The sequence below is a fragment of the Suricata suricatta genome, chromosome 6 (genome assembly GCF_006229205.1).
Source record: "Suricata suricatta isolate VVHF042 chromosome 6, meerkat_22Aug2017_6uvM2_HiC, whole genome shotgun sequence".
NCBI classification, from domain to species: Eukaryota; Metazoa; Chordata; class Mammalia; order Carnivora; family Herpestidae; genus Suricata; species Suricata suricatta.
The window spans coordinates 69020338-69046948 of NC_043705.1; the positions used below are offsets into that span (position 1 = coordinate 69020338).

General features: G+C 35.5%; 1 protein-coding gene across 3 annotated transcripts in view; it reads right to left on the reverse strand.

The window, feature by feature from the left end:
- The window catches only part of MCTP1 (multiple C2 and transmembrane domain containing 1), a 512254-nt gene that overhangs the window by 130556 nt on the left and 355087 nt on the right, over nt 1–26611 (reverse strand). For all 3 annotated transcript variants that reach the window (XM_029942619.1, XM_029942618.1, XM_029942620.1), the window contains 5 exons: nt 25015–25117; nt 23129–23231; nt 22698–22799; nt 22243–22317; nt 20084–20203 (listed from right to left, as the gene is read on the reverse strand). In XM_029942619.1, coding sequence (XP_029798479.1) covers nt 20084–20203; nt 22243–22317; nt 22698–22799; nt 23129–23231; nt 25015–25117 — 503 coding nt within the window. The remainder of the gene's footprint in view (nt 1–20083; nt 20204–22242; nt 22318–22697; nt 22800–23128; nt 23232–25014; nt 25118–26611) is intronic.

Genomic DNA, 26611 nt, shown 5'->3' on the forward strand with positions numbered 1-26611 from the left:
AATTTACATATATATATATATATATATATATATATCTAAAATAATTACATATATATGTAAATTAGAGGGAGAGGGAAAGGTCATCTCCAGCAAGTCAAGTTCATCACCCCCTTAGGGTCATGCTCTGGTGTGAGGATGGCCCAGATTTCTCTGTAACAGAGAAAGCTCTGTTGCTTCTTGTGATTATTCTAAAGTATTACTTTGTGAGAACCAAGGTAATGGCAAAAGGTCACACACCCACCTGCTCAAGCACCTGTTTTTCCACTCTTCTTTCATCTGCAACTTCAGCCTCATTTAGTTCAGATAAGAACCAATCCCTCGAAACTGCAGGTCCTTCCCTGTTTGGTATCCTAGCCTGAGCCTTGATTTGGAAGGGGTGGTAAGCAAGTGGAGAAAAGGGCTGATCTACATTTGTAGCTAATAAAAAGAACATTTTCAGAGTTGAAAAGAGCAGACTAAAGAATAATGATTTTACACTATGCCTGAATCTGATTGAAACCAATGTGTAAGTCAACTACATTCTTTTACTGAAGAATATGTCATTGAATCTTGTCATCAGAAAGTCTTAAAAAATTAAGAAAGATTCAAAGTCAAATGTGTAACATTAAGAAATGAAGAAGCCTCCTTACATTAACGTTAGTTGACCCAGTGTGACCAGTCTGCTCAAAACTTCTTAGTGAAGTTACTTCTTCCTGAGCTTCCCCACCCCCAGCCCTGGGGGTCACCCTGTGAGAAAATGACTTCTCCATCTAACCACTTAAGATGTGAATATTTGTTGTGACCCAGCTGCAGCTGTAATAATCACTGATCCGTGGAATCAAAGGCTACTCCTCACAAACAAGCTCTTCTTAGTCCTACAACTGCACTTTATAACTTTTGCAAGTATTATAAAAAGTAGTCACGATGGAACCCAATGCAGTTACAGCCGTAAGTTTCTTATGATCTGATTAATTCCAAACTTCAGAAAAGGAGTTGAAGGTTTATCAACACGGTGGTAATGGATGACATACAATTGCTAAGACCATGGGGCAGTTTTTTTGCAAAATATGCTAGTTGCGCTGTGTTGCCAATTTGATCAACAGGTGAAATTTAAAACGCTGATGGTTTGAGGTATGTCGACACAGTGGTGACACAGGTTCGTTTCTTTGCCACCTAAATATAATTTTCCACTTTAAGAAATATAATTATTCAAAAAAATTTTGTTCAAAGAATCCCTGAACTAAATAAACCACTCTCCATTCTCTAAAATCCAATGAACTCCTTGGGTAGCAAAGGAACATAGGAATGAGGGTTTATAAATTTCTTTCTGACCACCACAAAAGCATCATGGCCTTAGACTCACAGGGGTGACCTATTACCTCAAAGTAAAATATACTAATAAGACTTTGTGTAATTAAAGTCCATTTCCCTCCTCAGTGACATAAGACTTTAGAAAATATAAATGGTTCCGGTCAGGTTCTAACCACTTAGGACTCCTGATCTAGAATAGAACCTGGACACTCAGTGGGCACTCAGCCAGAGGATGGAAGGCAGGCAGACAGGCAGGAAGGAAAGAGAGTACATCAAAATGGGACAAATACCCCTGCTAAGAAAAGAGAACTATGTCTCTGAAATAAAAGTTATACTTCTAAAAATATCATGTACTATTTTCAATCCGTGAATTAGAAATAAAGGTGCATTTTGGTATGAAACACATGCTCTGCAACTGTTTGAATTAATACATGCTGTCAATTATTCCAAAAAACAGCTGAGAAAAGGGAAGGCAATGATCTTCGTTTTTTCTTAAGAAATATATATGCGGTGGCACTTTGTAGTATTAATTTAAAAATAACAAGTCACAATAATAATGCCAGTCCTTCTGACTTTTAACTGTTCTTAACAGAAATAAGATAAAACAGGTTTAAACTGGTAAAGGTTCTGAGATGCTAACAGTTATTGTCTCATTGCTTGTGAGAGTGCCTGACTTCCAGAAGCACTTTTTTATAATACTGCTACACAGTCCTAAAATATTACTCTATATTTGAGAAGACTTGTGTACTTTTTTTTCTTTGAAGGGCCATATGAGAAACAAAGCATTATGTTTCAGACAAGAGGCCTCATGATTTTCAAGATTCTAGGTTATGCACTCAGCCATTCAGCTGTCTCCCACCTACATGGGGTCACAATGCAAAGAAAAGTCACCTCTGAGCATAATCGTGAACTTCAAGGCCAAACAACTGCATAAATAATCTGTAGGCCACAGACCATCATCAAAGTCTGGAATTTATGCAAATAGCACTGCTTACATTTAAGAGATCTGTAATAGTGTAAGCTTTTCCAGCCTAAATAAAGGAGAAAGCCGAGAGCTTTTTACGGTGCAAGATTGCTACCTAGAGGCCAAACTGCAGAACAACCTACAAAACCAATAGAGTAGAGGGAAAAAAAGAGGCGAACAGTATTTTATCACAGCAATGTAAATTATATCACTGATTATCACTGATAACCAGACAATCCCAGGAGAGTGTAAAGCTTTCATAATACACACTGGGATGTGTAGTGGCAGCTTTTGTTATAAAACTACAATCCAGTTTTAGAGCTTTTATTATTTCCCTTTTTTTTTTCTTTCGAAGGGTTCCCTATCTTCTGAAAAACGTAAAGTGTTTTTCTGAGTGGCAAATACATTCTGTCTCAATAATGTATTCTGATACCTCTGCGTGTATATTGAATATATATAGAGAGATTTTGATAATTTGAACTGTTTTAGGTAGAGCAATCAATTAAAGAATTTGGGATAAGTTTCTATGGCTCAAACAAGTCTCCTAAGGAAGTGGTGGTTGGGGGAGGGAACAGGTTATACTACATTCTCCCTGACTCGAGATCGCTTTTATAATTCATTTGTTCAAAACTATCTACTTTCAATATTTAGAGGAATTTAAAGATTATGTATACTTTAAACTGTATTTCTTCTTTAAGAAAACACCAAATACTTTGGTTATGAAGCTCAGATGGTAGTTCATCTTACAATAAAGGAATCTGATTTTCATTGACAAAAAAATATGATTAATACTGAATTCTCAGTAATTTACTTACCAGACACATTTTTTTTGAAATATGGAGGGTGATTTTTTAAAATATAGATCTTTTACACTATAAGACAAGTTATTAGAGATGCATTTTTCCTTTAACTATAAAGAAATTTCAACTCTAAAGAGAGTAGGTTTCAAAACTGAATAATATATTATGGCTAAAACACATCAACAATCTGTCACACCATATGTACAAATAAACATCCTACCGTCACTGCACATGCCATAAATGAGGCCAGTTAGACAGCTGAAAAGGTAGAGCAAATTCTTCCTCGTACTGATAAAATCACTAAATAACATTGTCAACATTTCCTAAGATATGCAAAACGGAAAGTTATCATTCTATAATACTGCTATTTATATAGTTCAAACATCCTGCTTGCCCGTCTGATGAATATGTTGTGCATTCTTAATTTTAAACTCCATTTAGAACATATTCAGTTTGAGGAAGGAAAGAATGCGGTTCTTTATCATTGGATTTTGGTATTGAAAAATGAAATATTAATTATAATCTATCCTTGAAATATTTAGAAGTAATAATCTTAGGTGACACTTGATTAATTCAAGAGTTCAAATATAAAAGAATCATCAAAGAGAAAGCATTGTAGAGTAGCAAATATGCTAGTTCATTCTAACTTGTAGCCAACTGCATATTGATCATCATTACCACCCCCCCCCCAACTAAAGTATGGATTTTAAGCAATTAGATGGTACAGTAAACATGTGTGATAGACTCTATAAATTTAGAAGTCAAAGTGATGAATGCATTAGACTACAGGTGGGTGACTCCCCCTAACATTAGTGTCTCCTGAAGAGCAAATGTTTTACATATGGTGTTTAACTGTATATAATCATAATATAATTATGCAATGATTAAATGATCTCAACTGTATTTTAATCAAGTAGGTAATATTTTTATTAGAGCTTTCCATAATTAAATTATTCAGGAGAAGTTTTAATAAAGATTGAGGATAAACCGTATAACTTCTAAAAGCAAATTCAAAATAAATTTTCTGTGAAATTAATATGTAATTTACCTAATGGTATTTCTTCTCATATAGTTCTCCAGAAATTGGGTTGTTACTTTTCCAATTGATTTATACTTTGTCAGTCAGTATAACGGTGAACAGAATTAGTGAGAATGCTCAGGATGTGTGAGAGAATTATTAACTAAAGGGAAGAAAAAGTTTTTAATTCTGCCCTCATAGGCAAAATAGATTTCCAAGTCGTTGTTATTATTTACCTGAGGCAAATAAATTCATATGTAGAGCTCTAATTCTACCATAACATAATTACAAGCCATAATAAAGGGTAAAAATTTTCCTACTGCCTTTAAGAAGGCTTTAGGAACAAACTATAAAGCTGGATAATAGAAATTATATTATGTTGGTGGATACTTATCCTAAGGCTATTTATCAAAATCAACTAAAGTTATTGATTATAAGAGATAGTGCTATTATTCTGTGGGTATAATTGTAATGCTCACAATGAGGTAGTCTACTGTGTTTGTGTGTCATTTTGACATGAATTGTGTATCAGAAAAATTGTCCATACATGCAACAAAACTAGTTTTCCTTAACTCACAGACTGTATTTGATACTTTTTTCTTATTTGTGCATTTTCACTGTTCTCATGCTAAACATGAGTGAGTTCTAAAACTAAATTCACATTATTGATATGAATTCTAGACCCATCAGGTCTCTTTCTAGGGAGGAGATGTTACTTTTATCTTTGCTACATTCTCTGCAAAACTTATTGGTTACATATTTTCAGAAATGCTAGCCAATAAACGACACTAAAATAATTTTCTTTATAAAAGCACAGTGATCTTTGGCACCATTCACTATTTTCAAAGCCAGAAAAGAACAGATAACAAATATATGACTCACAAATTATCAATTATGAAAAATAATCTGGTTCGGAAAGCTGCACTAATGTAAAAAGATGGATTACTTGTCACAAACTAATAAAGGCTATTGTTTGTGAATCCAATATTTGATTTTATCGTTTATGTTAGGCAACTTAAAATGATTTTTAAACTGCATTACTTTTGGGGAAAAAATGTTATAAAGGTGAACACAGGGTTTAGGGGGAGAAGAAACCAGATGTGCAATCTGTCATCCTTGAAACAATTTATACTCTTACATTGAATCCAGCCTGCAAATCTAAATCGCAAAGACCTGGTCAGCAAGGATGGATGTATTAGAAAGGGCCCTACCATGTTGCAGAGAATGGACAGCAGCAGGAACATTAGTATGACTTTGATTCCTTTTCCTTTTCATATGCCATTCTGATGGCAAAAACTTTGCAGCTGTGATGCTTTGTAATGGACAGAAGTTTAAGCCCTGTGTTTTTAAAGCTAAGTGTGATTACACTTCTTATGAGGTGCTGGCTTTTGCCTATTTTGTATTACACAGAGAAAAGCACAATGACGCTCTCAAGCTCAGAAAACCTTTATGACCAATTCTCTTCCAGATTTTTTTCATATTTATAATTTTACAATGAAGAAAGAGGTACCAATTTTCACCAACTATGAAGAACATTCATGTGAGTGGCTAGGGCTAGAAATTTCCTACATGGTGTTACCTGAGGACCATTTCAGTGCTCTCTCTGCTCTCTGAGATCCCAGCTACAACCTTTCACATATGCTTGTGAATCAGGACTTGGATATCTAAGATAATCAGAATATTTTGTCCACAAGGCCAGTAATAAAATGTGCAATGTTATCTACAGGTGGCTTACTCACACCCCTAGATAACAAGTTTGATCATCAGATGATACAGGGCACAGATGAGTTTCAGTGACATAAAATATGGCAGACACGGGCAGAGGGTCACAGGGATCGTCATACAGATAATCAGGAGTGATCCCAGGATTAAGACGCGCTCGGATGGGTATCTGGGGGGAAGACTGAAAAACGGTAAAGGAAGGGATTGGTCTAAGGGTAGGAAGGGGTTCACATCCTAGAGACATTACTCCACAATGAGCCTTTGCCATAGACTTCTACCCATGCCTCACTCAGTGAAGAAATACTAGAAATCCTGAAATAAACAGAAAAAGAAAGAGACCAAGGACCTGGTTATATATGCCAAAACATAGTAAAAAAAAAAAAAAGTACTAAGCCCTGAATCAACTTCTAACAGCTTGTGTGAGGTGAGGGTCATGAATTTTGCTTAAAGTGGTGTTCCTGAATGTTCTTGGATATCTTCCTACTTGGACTCTGTAAAGAAGTGAAATGAGGCTGGGGGTTGGACATAATTGAGTAACTATTCAATTATGGCAAGTGCTCCTAATGAAGACCTATTACAACTAAGTTTTTAATAGAAAATGTGCTAATTGACTAGGTTGGAGCTCAGAACAAGCATATGGCTAAGATGTTTGATTACCTAGTCTGGTTCCATGTCAGTGATCAACTATAACACTGTAAAAATGAGTGTTTCTATGACAACTACTGAGCCTGCTGACTAAGGAGTGGGTGACCAACTTGAGGGATGAGTTTCTCCAAATAATATATGATCCATTAGTTTCTGTACTATGTAACCTGGAGGCTCATCAGCTGAAGCATGCCTTCTCTTGTCCCTCACTCAAAACATCATCTTGCTTTCAGCCGTGCCAAAGCTTAAACCAGGCCCTTATGTGAAGACTATTGCAGAGGATTTCTTTTTTAATTGGAAAAGGCATATAAAGCTATGAATCCAGTCTCTTCAGAAAAGTGAAGCAAGTCAACACACTTCGACTAGTTTTCAACCTCATGAAGAGCCATTGTAATAAATTTGGAAGTTTCTGGATTGGGGCAGTCTCTAAATCAAAGAGAGCCTGTACAGCAACTTTCAGGGGATGGGTATTTCATCACCCACAATTTCAGACAAAAACTTTCTTTTCCAATGTCATTCTAAACTAAAATTCAAAACAGGTGTTTGATGCTAAGGCTGTAACCAAATTATTCCCCCTTATAACCTGCAACTCTGATAAGACTTACCTCGGAAATATAATGGTTACATAGCCCTTGTATGGCTTTAACAAACCCCTATTTTCTTCTTTCTGCACCATACAATGTGCAGTCTATTTGCACCCATTCAGGACTAAATTACAGATAAAGTTACAGCAAATTTGTTTTCTCAAAAAAGCAGTCAGCCCTAATATCCCTTGAGTAATAAAAGCCTTGTCTTTCATTCAGAACTAGAACTGGCATAATTTTCTCCAAGAAACAAACTCTACTTCCTGTGACAATGGACCTGTTCTTAAAATTCTGAATGGGGTGCAGCTCAATTTGCAGGTGTTCAGGTATAAAGGTAAAAGGGCATTTGACCCCCCAACTGACAATTGTTGCTGTGGTAGGTAACTTCAGTCTCCGAATTATATCATTCTGTGAGATAAGTTGCCAGTCTTCAGCTCTGAATTACAGAGGTAGGCTCAAGTGAATCAATAATTTATACAGATATATCTCATTCATTCTGATGGTATAAAGATACATACTAACAGACTGCTGCAGCCACAGAACAAAGCCAGAGACACATTATTTAAAAAGACAGAAAAAGAAACCCATTTATCTATGTGAGCAAAAACATTAGGTAATAATGACCTAATGGCTTATTAATATTATTTTTCAACTGTTTAAACAAATGCTGTGGTGAGATAAATCAGCTCTTTATGAATATCAATAAGGTGAATGTTGGACTAACATGGAAAACTTTTGGACTGACTTTAAAACAGAGCGATATTTTACATAGCAGCACAATACAAATCATTCCAAAGATGCATGCACCTGAGGAGTTTACATTCGCTAGCTTAACTAAATCCTTCAAATATTTTACTACTGAATTTCAGCATAAAATTACTCTCGAAAAGATGAGGATCAAATACATTTAAGGGACTGTACACTAAGAGTATTGTTAATATAGTCTTATGCTGTTAATCATTACCTGGGGAAAATTACATAGTGTTTTATTCACTAATACTATGACATTTTTATTAACTCATAATCCCTGTGCTAACAGTGGTGCATTAAACAAGTTATATTAAGAGGGCAGCAAATATTAAAAATGCCTATTTAAAATTCTTCAATCATGTTAAAGGTAATCCTCTAACACATGGCCTCCTCTAATGGAAAGCAGTACCAAAAACAACAATATAAATTAATCATCAATAGCACAGATAGCTTAAACAATATTTCTATTTAATCATCAATAGCACAGATAGCTTAAACAATATTTCTATAAGTTCCTGCTGTCTTGTCCACAAGAATGAAGGGAGTCTGTGATCTAAAAACATGATAAAAATCTGGCCTAGCAACTTTAATTGTAAATAGTGATGGTTTCTTGACAGATCTCAAATTTTGTGTGAGGATGAGATGCATTAGAAGTTGGTCCCCTGCCCATTTTACCTCTTTCCGTTCAAGGCCGGACGTATGGTTCGGCTTGCACGTGTGAACCAGTTGCATTCAGAACTGGCTTAAGAAGATGGTGTGCAGAATTAACTAAGGCAATAGACCCAGTGAGAAGGAAGACAGCAGTTAGGTACCCTGTTTTCCTCCACACAGAGGAATGATCTTCTCCCTTCTTTTCCAAGCAAACTCCTTGGGAAATACAACAGATGATACAAATCTGAAAGAAAATAAAAACACACGCAAGAGAGAAAAAGATAGGGAAAGCAAGAGGGAGAGAGATTAATGCCGTGGTCTCTACCTCAAGTCCTTAAGCCTTTATATGCGATACTCTGGGGCTGCCTGCTGTAACCAGTTAACATTTCTGGCCTTCCAAGAAAATATAACCAGTCCCTTAAAGTAGAGAAAGGAAGAAGAAATAATGGAGTGTCCCATTTCTGACAGTCAAGAGGGAAAGGAGAGAAATGTTCCCACACTGATCTCATTAAGATGACGAGAATAATGAGTGTGAATCTTATGTATGAATCTCCTAGTAGATAGAGGAGGGCATAAACGTATTCCACATTCACTCTTTTATGATGCCTGATATACTACATTTATTCTCAGCTTCATCTGATACTACTGTTGGGGGCTTCTGTTACAATATTACAGCTTTAACTTCAAGTTTTGCTGCTGAAGTCATCTGAGTCAGTCATTCAACACAGCTTTATTGAGTGTGCATGAAAACGGGGCAGACCTGTTAATGGCAACTGAAATGCATCTCAAGCAGAACAGCCTGAATTTATTTCCTGTCACTGGTTCTAGTAATGGATTAAAAATACTGACAAATGGCACTTTTCAGTTTATAATCTATTTTATTTCCTAGCTCCTTAAACTTAGGTTAAACATTCTACTCGATTAGAAATAGAATTCTGGTATTATTAAATATGTCTAAATATTATTAAATATTTTTGGAGGAAAAGTCATGCATTTTTAGCAAACACTGACATTTCTCCTTGTGATTTGTTTCTCTTTCTTAGACTTCAGATAAGATATTTTCAAATAAGAATTTTGTTATGTCAGTTTTCTAGATTGGTATACATTTTGGGAGACAACATGCGCTCAGAAACAACACCTGTGTTCTGGTCGTGTAAGTTGTGCAAGCCTAAACGATCCACAGACCCGTGTGCTTAAGGACTTCAAAGCATTTCAAAGAGATGATTTAATTTAGCTTTCTTCACTCCAATAACTTTAATAGCAATAAATTGTGGCACCAAGATTACAGCACATAATTTATATAATGAAGAGGACAACCCCCTTACAAATTCTAATGCTATCTCAAAATATGCCCAAACTATTATTTTAGTACTTCTAGTATTTTGTAAAGGGATATACTATCCTGTTATATTACTTAATGATAAGCCAGAAATTTTTGATCTACAGAATTTTGAAGGACATTTAGGATGAGAGCAATACAATGAAGCTGGATCACCAATTTTTCTAAATCATTCAAAAGACATACACTTTTTTCTTGGCATTTATTTAGTCTAATGAACACTGATGCAATGGACAGCTTCATCTTAGCGACCATTAAATCAATATGAATCAATATAGATAGTTTAAACTGTATAAGCAACTCAGTGAAAATGTATGTTTGAAACCAGGAAAATATATTCTTAATGAGTCCATATTTACTTTTGGGAATAAGTAATTTATACTACTTGGAGGCCAAATGACATTACTTGTCTAAAATATGCCTCATGTAGACACATAGTAAACCCTTTAAGAGTCTTTATTACTGTACACTCATCTCTACAGGGTTTGAGGAGCTATAGTGTAACATGACCTCGACTAATAGAAAAGTTCATTAAAACATAAGATACATACTTATTAACTTCAGGAAGAATACTAAGTAAAGTGAACACGGTTTAGTGTTTCCAATAGGCAATGGCATTCCTCTCAGATAAACACATTCCTTAACAGAGGATACCAAGGATTGAGAGTCCGATTTTGTACTCTCAGAACTCTACAAGACAACGTCAGGCATTGGTTTTCCTTAATTAAGAACATTCGACATATAAAGTTCAGGATAGAGAGACAGATCTATCTATATGTCCTTTCTCTCTGCCCTTGTCTTTTTTTTTTTTTAAGTTTATTTATTTATTTTGAGAGAGAAAGAGAAAGAGAGGGAGGGAGGAGCAGAGAGAGAGAATCCTAAGCAGGCTCTGTACTCTCAGTGCAGAGCCCGATGCAGGACTTGAGCCCCCAAACCATGAGATCCTGGCCTGAGCCCAAATCAAGAATCAGACAGATGTTTAACTGACTGAGTGACTCAGGCACTCCTCTCTCTCTCTGTCCTTCTTATCTGTGCAATGTTGTGGTCTTGAAGGATCTACTCCTAGCAACTGGGGGAGAAGGAGAGTTAGTACCTCAGTAATTTCCTCTACTGCAAAATGGTCTCCAAGTTCCTCTCCAAGTGTAACATTTTATGACTTCATCTGCATCCTTCAGAGCCCATACAATCTCCACCTTTGTAGGCCCCTGGCCTTTACCATGAGGCAGGTGCTCTATGTTGAAGGTAGGATTGGGATAGGTGTGTTGCTGCGATCCTGAGCACCAAGCCATAATTGCACGGAATCTCCTCCCTACATGCAATAGTTCCACTCTCCAGTTAGTACTCGATCAAGGGATTGGTAGGTTTTGTTAGATATGTTCCAAAGTCTAAGCAACTATCTTACAAAACAGACTTTTACATCTTGTTTGGAGGTTGGAAGCCTATATGAGAAATATTTAGTTTTAACCACACTAAACCAAAGAAGACTCAAGACTTAGAAACTATGGTATGAATCTCATATTCTGATAATTTAAAAAGTGAAAGAAATAGTATACAGCCAGAGAAGCTAGTAGAACCTGGGTTAAATTTCTCTTTTATAAATACCAGCCTGCTGGGGGAGGCATGCAAGAGGCTCTTGCAATGGAAGAATCAAACTCTATTTAAAATAATTTAAACACAACCAGATGAATTTCAGTATTGCCACTGAACCAGAAAGAGTGAATTCTGGCATCTGAACTTCCACATTTAGAAATCAATTTTCTCCAAGTAGCAGCCACCACTTTACTATTATTGCTTCAAAATGTAACATTTCAGTGTCCGGCTTCAGCTCAGGGAATGATCTCATGGTTCATGGGTACGAGCCCTGAGTCAGGCTCTGTGCTGACAGCTAGCTAAGAGCCTGGAGCCTGCTTCAGCTTCAGATTCTGTGTCTCCTTCTCTCTCTGACCCTCCCCTGCTCTCTCTCTCTCTCTCAAAAATAAATAAAACATTAAAAAAATTTTAATGTAACATTTCTTTTATACAGCCTCATTAATTTGTGGATAATGGATGGACTACTTTTAACATTGGCAATCTATTATTTTAAATTCAATCCTAAGGGTTTAATTGACTAAGGAAAATAATATTTAATTCATCCACATCTTACGACAAAACTGAATAATAGATTCTTTTTCTCAAACATGTAAGCATTGCCTGAAGTCTGCTTGGCAAGAAATGGATAGAATCCTAACAATAGAAAATCCACTAGAATTATGTGTGCAGAGCTAAGTGGGATATAAAACATCATATATTTACATCTTATTGATAAGTTGCAAGAGTTCCAGTTTTTAGATTCCTTTGGGGAACTAGATAACTTGACATGCAGAATAGTCAGTAAAACATGTATCTTCACCATTTTAAATGACTTTCCTACTCGACAACCTTTTTCCTTCCATTCCAATGAAGATCTAATAGGTGATCAAGCCTATGAAGTATACTTTTATATCTCAGACATAATGATATTCATTTAAGAATATTAAGATTATCTACCAGTCATAAATACAGTGCAATGTATAGACAAAACCCATCAAAGCCTCATACTGATGGAGCTTATATTACTCAAGCCAGAATTAATGTTCACCCCACTTCTCCATTTCAGTGGAGCACAACAACGCACCCTTGGAGCTGGTGTAGAGAAGAAAACTCTCAGATGGGTTTTCATAAGGGCAAGATTCAATTCTTTAATTTCTATGAAGCCAAACAAAATCTTTCCTTTAATTGGACTCTAATGTAGTCAATAATTTCATAAGGAGATCACACATTTTCTTTCTCCAGACTGGATTACCTATGGGAATAATTTTTATTGTATGCAAACTACAGAAAATCCAAACTAGACTTCACTACCAAGAGCATGAAAATAAAGAGTTAAACTCACATTAAACTTCATTTACAGCATGGATCTCAATGGGGGGCAATATGACACCCAAGGGGACAAAAATTGGTTCTTAGGGGAGAATAAAATAAACTTAGATATTACAATGATTTGTGCCCCTCCAAAACTCAACATTCCCTGAGATAATATTATTCCTTAGCATTTATTTTCTCTCATTTAATGAAAATTTTCTTCTTAGGGGGTTGAATATGAAAAAAAAAACCACTGAGAAACACTGATTTAATGTAAAATGAAAACCAAGTTTTCTCTCTAACATCTCTTTTATCTCATTCTTAAAACCAGGGCTACCTTTCATTTTCATCCAAATATCTACTGACACTTTAATGTAATTTCCATCTTTTCTTGCTTGTTAGTTTGTCTCTGGTTTTCTCTTTGAGCCAATAGCTGGCGACTGGTGTAAACGTGAGAAATGGTAACTCTTTCATCTTTCGTCTCTTACTGATCTCTAATGTTACCACTTGCTGAGTGTTGGACCTCGGTCATCACAGCCCAGGAGAAGGTGCAACGTGGAGTCATAACTCACGTACCTACTGTGGCAAGACTGACTGCTGGGTCTATATCCAATTCTGACTGTAGTGGTGAAATGTGGTAAAATGACGGCAGGAGAAAGAGCAACAAAAATCAGAAATAACTTCCTTGACAACATTTCAGGTTGGCTTTTCCCTCCGTAAATAAACACACTCATAATTCTAAGGTATATCATCACAACTGGTCAAAATAGAAAAGTGGCACAACAGAAAGCACTTTACTCCTATTTCTTCATATTTACCTGATATAAAGGGGTATGAAATTGTGTTGAGTAAACTTACTGACAAAAGTATATAAATGACTGCATTTCTTTTATAATTTACAATCTTTCAGAAGAGTTATTACTTAACAAAATTTTAGTCAAAAAATTCTATAATTATATCATTCATTTAAACGTTTTTCTTTGCAAAACACTTTACATAATATTTCACGATAAAACGTGCCCTGCTCTCTTGTCCCAAACAGTTTAAATTGAAGCCAGAAGATAGAAAACTCTTCTGAGGACGAGAACATTGGTTTAGGAATCTGAGGATTAATAGTGATTTAATTATTTTATACTTTTTGATCCTTAGCCAACTCACTTATACAATCTGGACCAAGCAACATACTTTTAAAGGCTCCCACAAAGTTCTTGAGGCTGAAACTACCTGAGAAGTAATGCTTGAGGAGAAATGGTCCAGCAGCCAGAGAGCCAGGAGGAGACCACACTGAGGCATTGGCACCCATCCTCCCAAACTTTTGTTTCTCGAACTATGAAGATTCACAAGAGGGCTAATTCCTGAATTCAAAAAGGTATCACAGATATGTTCATGGTATTTGCAATTTATGTTTGATTATAATATAGCACAACAGCATTATGCTACTTTCAAAGACAAAGGAGAGTAAAGATAATAGAAAATGTGTGTGTGATGTGCTCTAAGAATTAAATTCTTCTTGTAAATATACAATAAAATTTAGGAAGAATAAGCTTTTCAGAGAGTAGTAGACTCAGTGTCTTATGTGATTATCTTCCTCCAAAGAGCAGGCGGCCATTTTGCTGACATCTATTAAAATAAGCCAAGGGTGTTGGCACCATTTAAAGAGAACTATGCACTGGTTTGAAGAAGTTCTGCCTTTGTGCATGTAACAGCTAAAACACAAAACAGACAGACTACACGCTTAAATAGATCTAGAAGCTAAGCTAGAGCAACACTCCTCAATAAGGATTCAAGAAATCTAGTCAAAATGCTTTGTTCCTTTAATATCTGATTTTGCTACATTTCCTAAGATTCATGTTTGATTTTAGCTAATTGTGTGATCAGTCTTCAAACTCAACTCACTTCTAAATTTTGGTCTTCGAGGGGCTTTTATATAATTGCAAAATTTATATGCAAAGCTTTGGCATCACTTAACAGAACCTAGTTTTTTATTGGCCAACATTTGAATGTTTTTTTCTTCCTTGGAATTCAGATAAATTTGGGAGAAAAAAATGTATATTTTGAGTATCGACTTCGAGTGTCAGTATGTCCATATGAATTGGGAATACAACCCATTTACTGAAAAGAAAACTGTAGTACTGGAATCTTCTCAGTGTCAATAGTCTTTGATTTTGTAAAAGGAATTTTGGGTCATTTTGGAGGCATACAATCTTCTAAATCAATGAAATTCTATATAGGCTTTCTTCTTTCCTCACACAGTTGGGAAGGAAATGTTTAATGGCCTTTTAAAATGTGTATAAATTATATTGGAAGTATTGTTTAGTAGACTTAAGAGATGTTTATGTCAGAGGATAGCATAAGTGAAGAAGGGTGGACAGACGGGCTTGGAAATTTGGATTTACATATTTTTAGGAAAATTAAAGAATGCAAAGATAGGAACAAGAGTTATAGATCATTTTGCTTTAATACTTCTCTGATTTTTGAGGGTCCTTCTGTTTTGTTGTTGCAGGGAAAATGACTACAATTACATCTGGAACATTTCCAGTGTTCCTGCTTAGCACTAAAAAATAATTGTAACAACACCAACGAAAGCTTCTCTACCAATCATTTGAAAATTGCCATAGATTTGAGGCATATTTTCATTGGTATGGTATCACTGATGTCTCTTAAATTTATAAAGTAGAAATTTCTGTTGGAATCTTAAAGTTACCTTACCTATGTCCAGTACAATCGCCGTCTATTGCTCACTAACATGAATGCTAAGACTTGAAACACAGGGGATGTAGATATGCCCTTGTTTGTACACTGATGTTTCTTCTTAAGGAATGTTCGTTCCTCTTTTCGTCCTTGCACATGAAGGCTACTTAAAATGTCCTTATTGTTTGTAATAAGTTTTAGAAAAATCCGTATGTTGTTTAATAGCAGCAGGCCTTCTACACAGAAAATACCCGATAAGGTATCCTATTGTCTTCAGATCGTTGTATTGTATTCCCATGGCCTCTGCAAGTTCAGTTCTGCCTCCCTTGCTTGTGCTTCCTCCATTTTTTAAAAAATCATTTGGCTACACGGAGCTGCCTCATGTCCTTCTTTGCATACATCATCTCTGTTTTTTCTCTTTTCCTGCATAATGGCCCAGCTTTTCTGAGAGTAGCTGTTGTCCCAAGTGTGATCCTTTACTAAAATGGGGATTGAATGAAGGTGAAGCACAAATTATCTGGAGGCAAAGGAAAACCAGGCATTTGAAAAGGACCCAGAAAGGAACGAGTAATGAACCAGAGTGGCCTCGATGAATTGCTGTAGAGGGAATTCTCAGTTCCGACACAAAAGGAACACATGGATACCAAGGAAAACCTAGCGGGGGGAGAGTCTCAGTAGGAAGCCTGCCTCATAGGCTGGTCAGCACAGAGGGTTGAAGCCAGTAGCCTTCCAGATATGAACAGAAACAAACGTGTTTTATGAGTAACAGTTAAGCCTTCAAACATGCCGGTTCTGGGACACAAGGTACTTGGAAGGGTTGACATCTCTTCATAATTCATGTTCATTGTTCCTCTAAGTAAAATATGTGTCTCCCTGTAGTTATTCTGTTAGGAATTATACTTTAAAGGCAAGAGGACATTTTTGATAATGCACATCTTAAACTTTTCATTAAACTACCAAATTTAAATTCTACCTTTTTGTGCACTCTGACATTTTTGTCTGGCATTTTCATTAATTTTGCGACATACATAAATGTAGCTGAAATGTTAACTGATCAATACTTTGTCTCTCTCATGTAGCACTAGCACTCCATTCCCTAAGGACCACACAGCAGAACAGAAATTAAATGTGTAAAATATCAAATGTTAATGTTAAACACAGCGGCACTTACTGTATAACGACAGAAAAGGCTAAAACAATTCCAAATGGACAGATGGTACCACAAATTATCTACAATCACATTTAAAGATTAAAGTTTGTCCTGTAAAATAATTCTTTGACGCACACTGAAGTGTGTCCTTTTACTGATAGCTCAGTTGTCCAATTATTTTTGTGCTCATTACAGTGAGAAATGACAGAGAAAGAGAGAGTGTGTACTCCGTTTTTTTTTTTCCACGTTGCACCCACTGACATCCACAAGAACACAAATGTCTGGTCAAGAGCCTGATGAAAATTAGGCCCAATTTATGAGACATTTCCACGTCTACAATAGATGATTCCAAAAGACAAGCCGTGCCTTCTGCACCACATACGTCTGTGTTTGCTCTTAGGTATACAATATTCATAGTAAAATTTAAAAACCTAATTCATAGCACACAAAAACAAGGACATTCCCAGGAACATGTTTGCTTATATTTTATCCCTCACCTCCCAGGCCGACACTGACTGTAGCTTCATATCATCAGCTGACTGCACCTTCCCCAGAGCACATAGGTAGTGCCAGAGGGGCCGGCACATCCCTAACCCTGCATTTTTAGACTTTCCACTTGAATTGACATTGGGACAAAAAAAATCATTGTCTTTCCATTTTGATTTCATTGTTCTACATTTTATTTTTGGATAGGAAATTAGAAAAGAAAAAGAAAATGAAATAGGAAAAAAAAAAGGCACTTAAACATTATAAAGTTTACTGATCTGGGCCTAAAACCAAGCCACATAATGGTACAAATGCATGTGCTCTGCGAAGCAGCTGCATTTATGAAAAAGTGGGCCAAGTGGAACCAATATTATAATAATAGACCCGAGATCCATCAACAGGGAATGATGGGAACAATATGTTTGTAACAATGGGGTGCTGCTCATCCTCCTCTCCTAATGGAAAGCAGTTCTTTTCAATAAACTGGCCTAAAAAGGCTCTGGTTATGTAATGAGATATTTGAAACATCTCATTTTTAAATACATCTCTTAATATCTTTCTAAGATGAATAAAAATCCTACATTAGTTTTTTTCTGAATTATTATGATACTTGGGTTATAAGGTACATATTTAAAAACTCTTTTGGAAAGAAAATAACATCTGTGGTATGGCTTTGGGTAAGTTTCCTTCCTGTGCCTCAGTTTTTTCCTCTGCATATTGGGAAAATAATAATTTCTACTTTGTAGATTGTTGTTAGGTAATTGAAAATATTAAATTCATGTATGCACCAAAAGCATTTTCGTGCATTAGTGCCTGTAAAACAGTTTCCTGGTCCACAAATGCTTATTAAGTATTGGTCTTAGTTATTATCATATAGAGGATTATTATATTATCATTTAGATGATTATGAAATAGTTTAGAATTTAAATGAAAACTATCCAGGGATAGTTGCTACTAAGCATTAGGCAATGTCTATCACCATTTAATAAGTAGCTCTACTAGAGCAAAGCCTTACATATCTGGCATCATTAGAGAAGAGTTTCTCCACTTGAGAAGAAAAATGTTCAGACTGATTGACTGGTTTATTGGTTGGTCTATTGGTTTGGATAGCCATTTATATCGGGAGCCTCCCAAATACTACTAGAAGCTCTGCAGGTGATACTGGACAAGGCAGGACCCTCTTCTCATGGTACATCCAGCTCAGGTCTAGCTCAGTTTTGTTATTCATTATTTCAATCATATTCAGTAGAGTGTAATTCAGTGCTTCTATTCAACAAAACTGTCAATGTTATCATTTCTTCTCAAAAGTACTCTTACTGCACACTCACACTGCGACTTGTGAGGCCTCTTCTCACCATTCGTGTCTGCAGCCCCTCTTCCCACCTTTACTGTGCCCTCCCCCTCTTCTTCTGCGAGCACCTCGCAGCAGTTTGTGTTTCGTAGGAAGAAGGCTGTTGGAAACTGACTACCAGCTAAGAGAGATATTATTCTTTGTCTTCCCCATGAACTTGGATGAAACCACTCAAGTATTATCATATACATGTACCCAAGTTTCTTTCAGTGCCAGATTTTTATAATCAAAAGGAAACTGTGAAAAAAGTCTGCCATCTTGAATTTGCTTTACATGAGTGACCTCTAGAAGCAAGAGGAAGTTTATGAAAACTTACACAACACACTGTGATATTAAAGCATTCTGAATGAATGTTCCAGAACAAATGATATAATTATATAGAGTTCTGTTTTCAAATATCACAAACAGTTGTGTGCAATGACTTTGGAAGGAGTGAATCAAAGATGGTATCGTGGCATTTTCGGGAGAATATTACTGCATCTGTTATAAGGCCCATGGAACCTGGAAGTAATGGTATTAAATATACATAGAAACTCAGTGTCAGTTTTTCCTCATTAACATCAACGTGCCTGTATGATAGTGAAAAATCATAATCAAGTTTGCCTAACAGTACCCCGATGTATTTATTAAGCGAAAGAGCTAACTAAAAGAATATTGACAGAAGCAGATTTTCTTTCCTAAAACTTAATGATGAAGGCAATCGCTTTCTTAAGGAGACAACAACACGTCTACGGGAAGCAGGCTGCCTAACTTTCTGGTAACGTACAACACAAAGGGACATATACACTCTTTGTTCCATGTGCTTAGATGTTAATGAAAGTCCTATACAAGGCCTGGGAGGAGGACAGAGCGCAAAGTGCTAAACAGATGTGCATACGCTCATTTGAATGGCAATACTAAAATGTTGATTTGTTACTATAATTAAGGCTTTTCTTATGAGCCCCCCTCATAAAGTCATATTCTGCTAAACTGGAAACTATACGGAAGCATAAGGTACTCATATTCTAACAAATATGACAATAAAATAAAGGATTTCAGCAGAAGGACTCCACTTAAACTTCAAACTGAAATCCTGAATAAGCAAAACTAACATGAGAGCAGAAAATCCCAGCTAAAGCACAGAGGAAAGTATTCTCTCAGATTTTCTGGCTCTGCAAGTTGGTCTCATCAGCAGTTTTTAAATACCTGGAGTAAAAGGCTACAAGATGAACATTGTTAGAGGGCTATTTGGATCTATCAAATCCTCACTTGTGCCTTTTTAAAAACTAGAAATTTCAGAAACAATAAAATAGGTCACATCTACTTTCAATTGATTCACATATTAAGATATTACCAACTAGCATCCTACTGACAATGATTTTCTTATTTTGAAAAAAAAATCTATAAAACAATAACATTAAAATGAGGATGCTCCAGATTATTAATTTCTTTTAACACTAAGGACTTTTCTTGGCTCTGCTATTGGGATTTGGAATTATGCAACATGTAAAATTTTACTTTTTTACTGTCACGGAGAAAATTATATATTGGCTGAGACATCTTGCTTTCCGGAAATCTGGTTGGGGGTGGGGGATGTATTCTTGGACTCAGACCTTGAGAGATCCGTCAGGTTCCTGCCCACGGCAAATCTGTCCAGTCAAGTCTCAAAATAGGAGTTTTAAAATGGCCACATCAACATAACTGTTACTATAGCCACAGAAACATGCAGCTATGATTACTGAATTTAATGAATAACAATGTAAGTAATAAAGAATGATCATACCACAAAAGCAGCGAGGCTCCTTGGGGGTGAATCCCAATCAAAGCAACTGTTAACGTAGTATGCAGCATTTACAAGCACCATGACACAACGCTTCATTCTGATAAAGTTTCTTAGGAGCAGCTGTAAGGAAGATGAAAATATTATTAGAATTTGCAAGACTAAAAACTATCAGCTATGGTACAAAATTCTTCAAGTTTTAGTGCGACTTAAAAAGGATTCATAAAGTTAATGAAGTTGGAAGAATATACCAAGCAATTTGGCTCACCAGTTAAAGGACGAGAAGTGTCTCTGGAAGATCAGAAAGAACTGAATTCTAAGAACAATTCCTGAGCTAAATATATTTTCTTAAATAACATTATGTGGATTGGGCTACCTTTCTTCAAAAGAAAAAGAATCTCCAAAAATTAAAAACATTTACATACTGGGAACCTTAAATATATTTTTAAACTCTTAAAACTGATTGTGGTTTAAGATTCTTTACATGCTTTAATTTCAAGATAGTTGAAAGTGAAATGGATGATGTGGAATGTTTCATTTTCAGGTCTTAGAAAAAAACCCCAGACAAGTATTGCTTTTTTTTTTTTTTTTTTACAGAAAACAAAGTTTTCATCATTTTTCTGGGATTCTCCCTATTTACTGTCCTGTTTTCATCTGGGTCTCTCTTGGTCTCTGTCTGTCTCTCAGTTTCTCTCTCTCTCTCTCAGTCTAATTCTCTGTCTCTCTTTTCCACAACAAATTTAACTTGCATTTTCTCATTACTTTTTCATAGTTTGGGAGTTAAAAAAAAATTATGGTAACCAAGTGCTTTACAAAATCTTTCATTAAAAAGGTATATGAGAATTGATACAACTTAAATCTAAAATTAAAAACAAGGCATGGCTACAACTATACCCATTTGCTAGATGATGATACAAAAAATTATCTACAGCCGTGTAGATAATTAGAATACTATGTCTACGGGTTAATATTTTGCTAATTCCAAATATACTTCAATAGTGATCTGGTATTTTAAAGAAGTAGTTATGTAGCGTTTCCTGAGGTCATATGGAAAAAAGATGTCTATATGTGTCTGAATATAGATGCATGCACATGCAAATCAGTTTTAACAAGTTGTTAAAATTTAAATTCTTTCAGAAAAAGGGTCACCTATATGTTTTCCTTCTTTCCTTCCTATCCTGATCACTTGTCCTTTTAGAGATACTTCCATTACTTGTATCTATTATTGTGAAAACAATGTAATCTGTATTTCTATTTAGATAGATATTGCACTTGTAATTCATGCACTGTCTTTAAACAACCAAAGATCCTACTGTTTACGGTGAATTGATTAGATTAGAAACAAATCCAATTTTAGGCTTCTAATAGCACAGAAAGTTGTTAAATATTTTAACACACACAAATGAGTTCTTTATGCTTAATAGCCATAAGAAAAACATTTTACTTTAGCTGTGTTAATTGGAAGTAAACAGTTTTTTAAAGAGGTGGCTTCGTACCCTTTCTTAACTTGATAACAAACCTAATTTAAAACTCTGTCTAATTACAAGATATCAAGCCTTATTTAAAATTTCTTCATGACAGAAAAATCAGATGTGCCGATTTTCTATTTTCTTAGCGAAAAATGCCAATAAAGGTTCACTTCTAAAAGATCATAGGCAAAATCTAATTAACAGGAAGGTTTCCCTTAAAAGACGGAGCCCCCCTCTTGTGGATTAGAGGGAAGAGCTTTACGTAGGGCTCGCTTTACACACACCTGCATCATACCTGTGGGTGGTCTGGACATATATTTGAACCTCAGCTTTTGGTGTTCTCTCTTACACATTCCATGGCAATCAGACAGTATTTTATGTACAAAATGATCATTCTTATGCCAATGCATGAATACATATCCATTCTATGCAGCACCTACAGTATCCCCTTTCCATTCTGACCACCCCCATCCAGTTTATTAGTTTGGTATTGTCCTTGTTTGATCTTTTAAGGAAAGGAAGGGAAGAGAGAGAAAGAAAGAGAAAAAGAAAGAGCCATTTCGCATAAGTAGATGATCAAAAATTCCATAGGCTTCCCCCCTCTATACTTCCAAAGTTTATTTGAATTTACTTAGATGTTTTACAGATATAATCAGGTCTTCCCAGAGGGATTAATCTTTGCTTGCTTTTTACCTGTTTAGAGAGTCTGTTTTCCTCTTCAATGTACTTCTGTTCTTTGGGTATTAATGTTCGTAAGCTGGCTTTCACCTATACATCAACATATGTGTCTGTTATGGATTAATATATTACAAATGTTTACAAGTTTTTCACGCAGTTCGATTTGCAATAATTCCTAAAGTTTCAAAGTCCTGGCTGCTGTGCTCATAAAATATAAATGTATACAGTTGCACATGCATGCGCTTCCCTTTCTTACGCCGGCAGGCAGCGGCCGAAGCACAGCCGCCGTGGCAGCCGCCAACTATAACAGAACGTGTGGGTGTGCCAGGCAATGGCAGAAGCGTATTCTCCAGGATACATCAAGGTTTAGAGAAAATGAGGAATGACAGAAATTCTCTACAAATCAGGAACAAAAGCTTTCATGAAACTGAACTCTTTAGCAGTACAAAAAAGCCAAAGTTAAGACTTACAGCATTAAAAATCACATCTATTTCAAGATAGATGACCCCCTTTGTTGGCCCTGTCAGCTGCTTGTTTTTCAAGACGTAGGCTTTCTGTTCACCATTTTGAATCTGCGGGAAAAGGACATGACAGCCGTCTGTCTCGCGGTCTCCACTGAATACACTCCCTCAGTGACCTTTGACCCCCAGCTGCTGAAACTGACAGAGAACCCAAAACAACTGTGGCAATTCTGACAAGTACCTGTTCATTACCAGGATCAAGTCTGTCAGGAAAAATTAACTATCATGGGATTCAACATGGCCGTGAATTGAGTATGTTAAAATTTTTAGTGTTCTTATTACAGACCTTGGTTGAGAAATGACAGAGACAGAGCTGAGGGGTTTTTTTTTTCCTTGAGCAAAAGCAACACAGAGCAGTGTGTCAGGTGAATAAAACTTACAGACAGCAATGGTATAGCAACTTTGCCCAGAAAGTCAGCACTCCGATCCCCATCTTCATCATAAACTGTCACTTCAAGAATGGAATGAATATCTTTAATGTTGCTGCATAATAAATACACATAAGAAAAAAAGACTTCATCAATGGGGAACAAAAACAAAAATACTTTTGAAAATTTAGGTAGCTCCAGCTGATTTTGTGTGTATGTGTTTTTATGTATGCTATTCGTATATACACATATACAAGGTAGCTTGGTATCTGACAGAATTTCCCATAATGCACCTTAGTAGACTACAATGACGGTTCTATTATCTGGAACTTTGAACACCATTATAATTTTGAGTTATAGTTTTTTAATGAAATATAATTTTCCATCTGGATGGGTACAGAATAAGTTGTTATAAAAAATAAAATATCAATAAGTGGCACTGGTGTTTTTGAGACTTTTCCCTCTAATTATTATCACAGTAATTCCTACTTTCCTACTAACCTCAAGTAAAAACTTCAGTAAATTTGATATCAGTGAGAGTCACAGTATATTTTTCTTTTTTTTGTAACAGTAGGACATCTTTTTGTTTACAGTTCTTACCAAAACATTTCTGGTAGGTTTATAGTAAAAATTAACCAACACAGAAAACAGAATGGAGAAAATGTAACATTGATAGCTTTTGTACCACCCCAGGATTTAGAAATTAAATAGTGTTCCATTATGTTCCAAAGACAACGTATGTTAATAAACAACTGTGTGAGCTCTTCATTTTTGTTTCTGGAAAAATAAACCCCAATTGCTGACAGCATTGATTCTTTGATCAAACTGTTTACCAAGAAAACATGAATTAAGAGAAAACAAAAAAATGAATATATTCATTACTGAAAGACTGCAACCACATGTGAGAAGAGGCTTTATCAGGGCACAATCAATTAATGGCTTTGATAATAATCAAACCTATTCATTCAATTATGCATTCCAGAGAAAAACACTCTCAACAACCTTCTTAGGAGTGCAAGTCTGCTGACCAGCCTTTCATCTCTTATAAAAATGTGGAATTCCTTAAAGATAAATTGGTCAGATAATTAAATCTGATTAGTTACTGGCTCTTAAGCCGAGATATTATAAGAAATTAATGAGGAATTTAGCAGTTTTCATATACAAAAAAATAAAACTATGTTAGAAAACTTTTCAGAAGTACTCTGTTTGGAGAGTTTTCCTTTGTTCAGAGTTCATTTCTAAAGCCCAGTTTAACACACACACACACACACACACACACACACACACACACACACACCACACAGACACAGACACACATACACAAACACAACGAACTTAGGAGATACTACAGTGTAGATCGGCAGCATTTTTAGTGTGTAGACAAAAGATTTATAAATTTTTTTTTAAAACAAAAGAAAAATCAACCTAAATGGTGTCTGGTAACTAGGACAATACTTAATATTCTTATTGTACTAAAATGCAGTAAAACAAAACTAAAGCATCCCTGAATTCGAGACTGAATTGTTTGCTGATTTGAGCAATGGAACAAATAGAGCTTTGTCCTCCCTGGTGTCAATGCATTTGGGGAGAATTTCAATAGAAAGTATAAAAGGAAGGAGCGGTATGGCCATTCAGTTAATGGGAGCAAAACCCTTAGTCAAATCATATAAAAATCTCAGTTAAAAAAAAAATCCATGAAAACACAGAAAACTGGCATACTCTTTCCCAGGCTTCACTATCAGAAAGGTAATAAAATTACAACATTCAGTGTCGCCAGGAAAGGCAGTCCAGATGCATTGAGTTGTTAATCAGTCAAGAATAAGCACACACACAAATATCTCAGAAATAAATATTATTAGCTCCATTTATGAAATGAGCTCAAGGTAATAATTACTTACAACGTGAAGATTTTGTTCCACTCGGGATTGAGATTTTTGTAGACAGTGTGTGTTAGCAGCCTGTCATTGTTCAGCTCAACCACACAAAATGGGTCACTTTTGCCTATAAGAGATTTGGGGGAAACATTTTTAGTATAAATAGTGACCACAGTTCACAGGGTCATGATCACAGCCACATCTCTTTTCTAAAATGTTTTATAAAAAACAAAAACTAAAGTACAGTTTACAAAATTTTAAAACAACATCAAAACAGAGTTAGACATAACTGGATAACATTAATGATTATTGTGTTTCATAGCAATTTAAAACCTGAAAAAAGTGAGAGAGAGAAATAGCTGGCATTTCCAATTTGTGCTTATTTTTTTTTACAAAAATAATAATACTGCCAATTATGAGAGAAGATATAATGCATGTTTATCCCTAAGTCAATTTGTATTTATTTCTATAATGATCCTTTGAAAGGCTCAACCCCTCCACTTTTATGCATATATTTTCCAATGGATCTGACTCAATAGTAACTTAGAAACTCCTAAACAAGTTTATTTTTGGAAAACTGCTATATTATAGAATTACTCCATTTTAATGTGTCCTTAGACTCCCTCCTATAATATCTATGGCACCCCAAGAAGGTAAGTTAGACCCTCTGAGGCACAAGAAATTTTACCATTTGAAACTTAACCGCTCAACCAGTCTGCATGTTAAAGAGCCCAGTATTCTTTTCTGTCCACTGAGAGTAAAAAATTCAGAAGTTATTTATAGGGACTCCATTTTGCCATAGTCAAATCTTGTCCATTTGGCAATTAAATTGTATGATATCTTCAATATTTTGTAATGTCATGTTCGGTGTTATAAGAACCCCATAAAGTCAGAGGCTCTTCGGGGCAGCATTAATGATATTAGTGCAGCATGTAATTTGTTTGATACCTTATACAAATGACAATGAAATCAATATTTAGACAAAGCTGTCCTGAGGTCATATCTTTTAAACTACAATATTGATTTAGACGACATAAGAGGTTAATGTGCATATTATTAACTTTAATGATAAAGAATAATTGTTTTAGATGCATTGTGAATTGTAGCCACAGTAGTTTACACTTCTGTGAAAGCTTAAATATCATTGAAGATTTTCAATTAAATTTTAGTAGGAAGGAATTCATTAGCTATCAGTAATGGATAAGCTATGTATTCCCACACAGCAGTGTATTTACTTTCCATATTGTAATTCTTAAAATGAGCTGTACAAACTTTGACTCACCTTTAATTTAATGTATTAGTTTTATATTAAAAAGAGAGGTTAAATATATATATGTTATTTTAGTGGCCTCAGATACCCCAGGTTGATTGCATAATTTAACAGTATGGAAGTCTTTTCAATTTTTGGTCTTGGGTACTATTTTAACAGAAGAATGGAGACTTGAAAGTCTTTGAGGTCTGGTGAAATTTTTATCTCTGCTTAGGATCTGTATTATCCTTCTTTATACACAAAGTGGAGCACAGAATTCAAAAAAGAATGGTTTGTCCATTAAAACGCAATGCAGTAGGTTTTATTCGCCCCATCAACAACTTTTTTTCTCCACAGATTCAAGTACAAGCA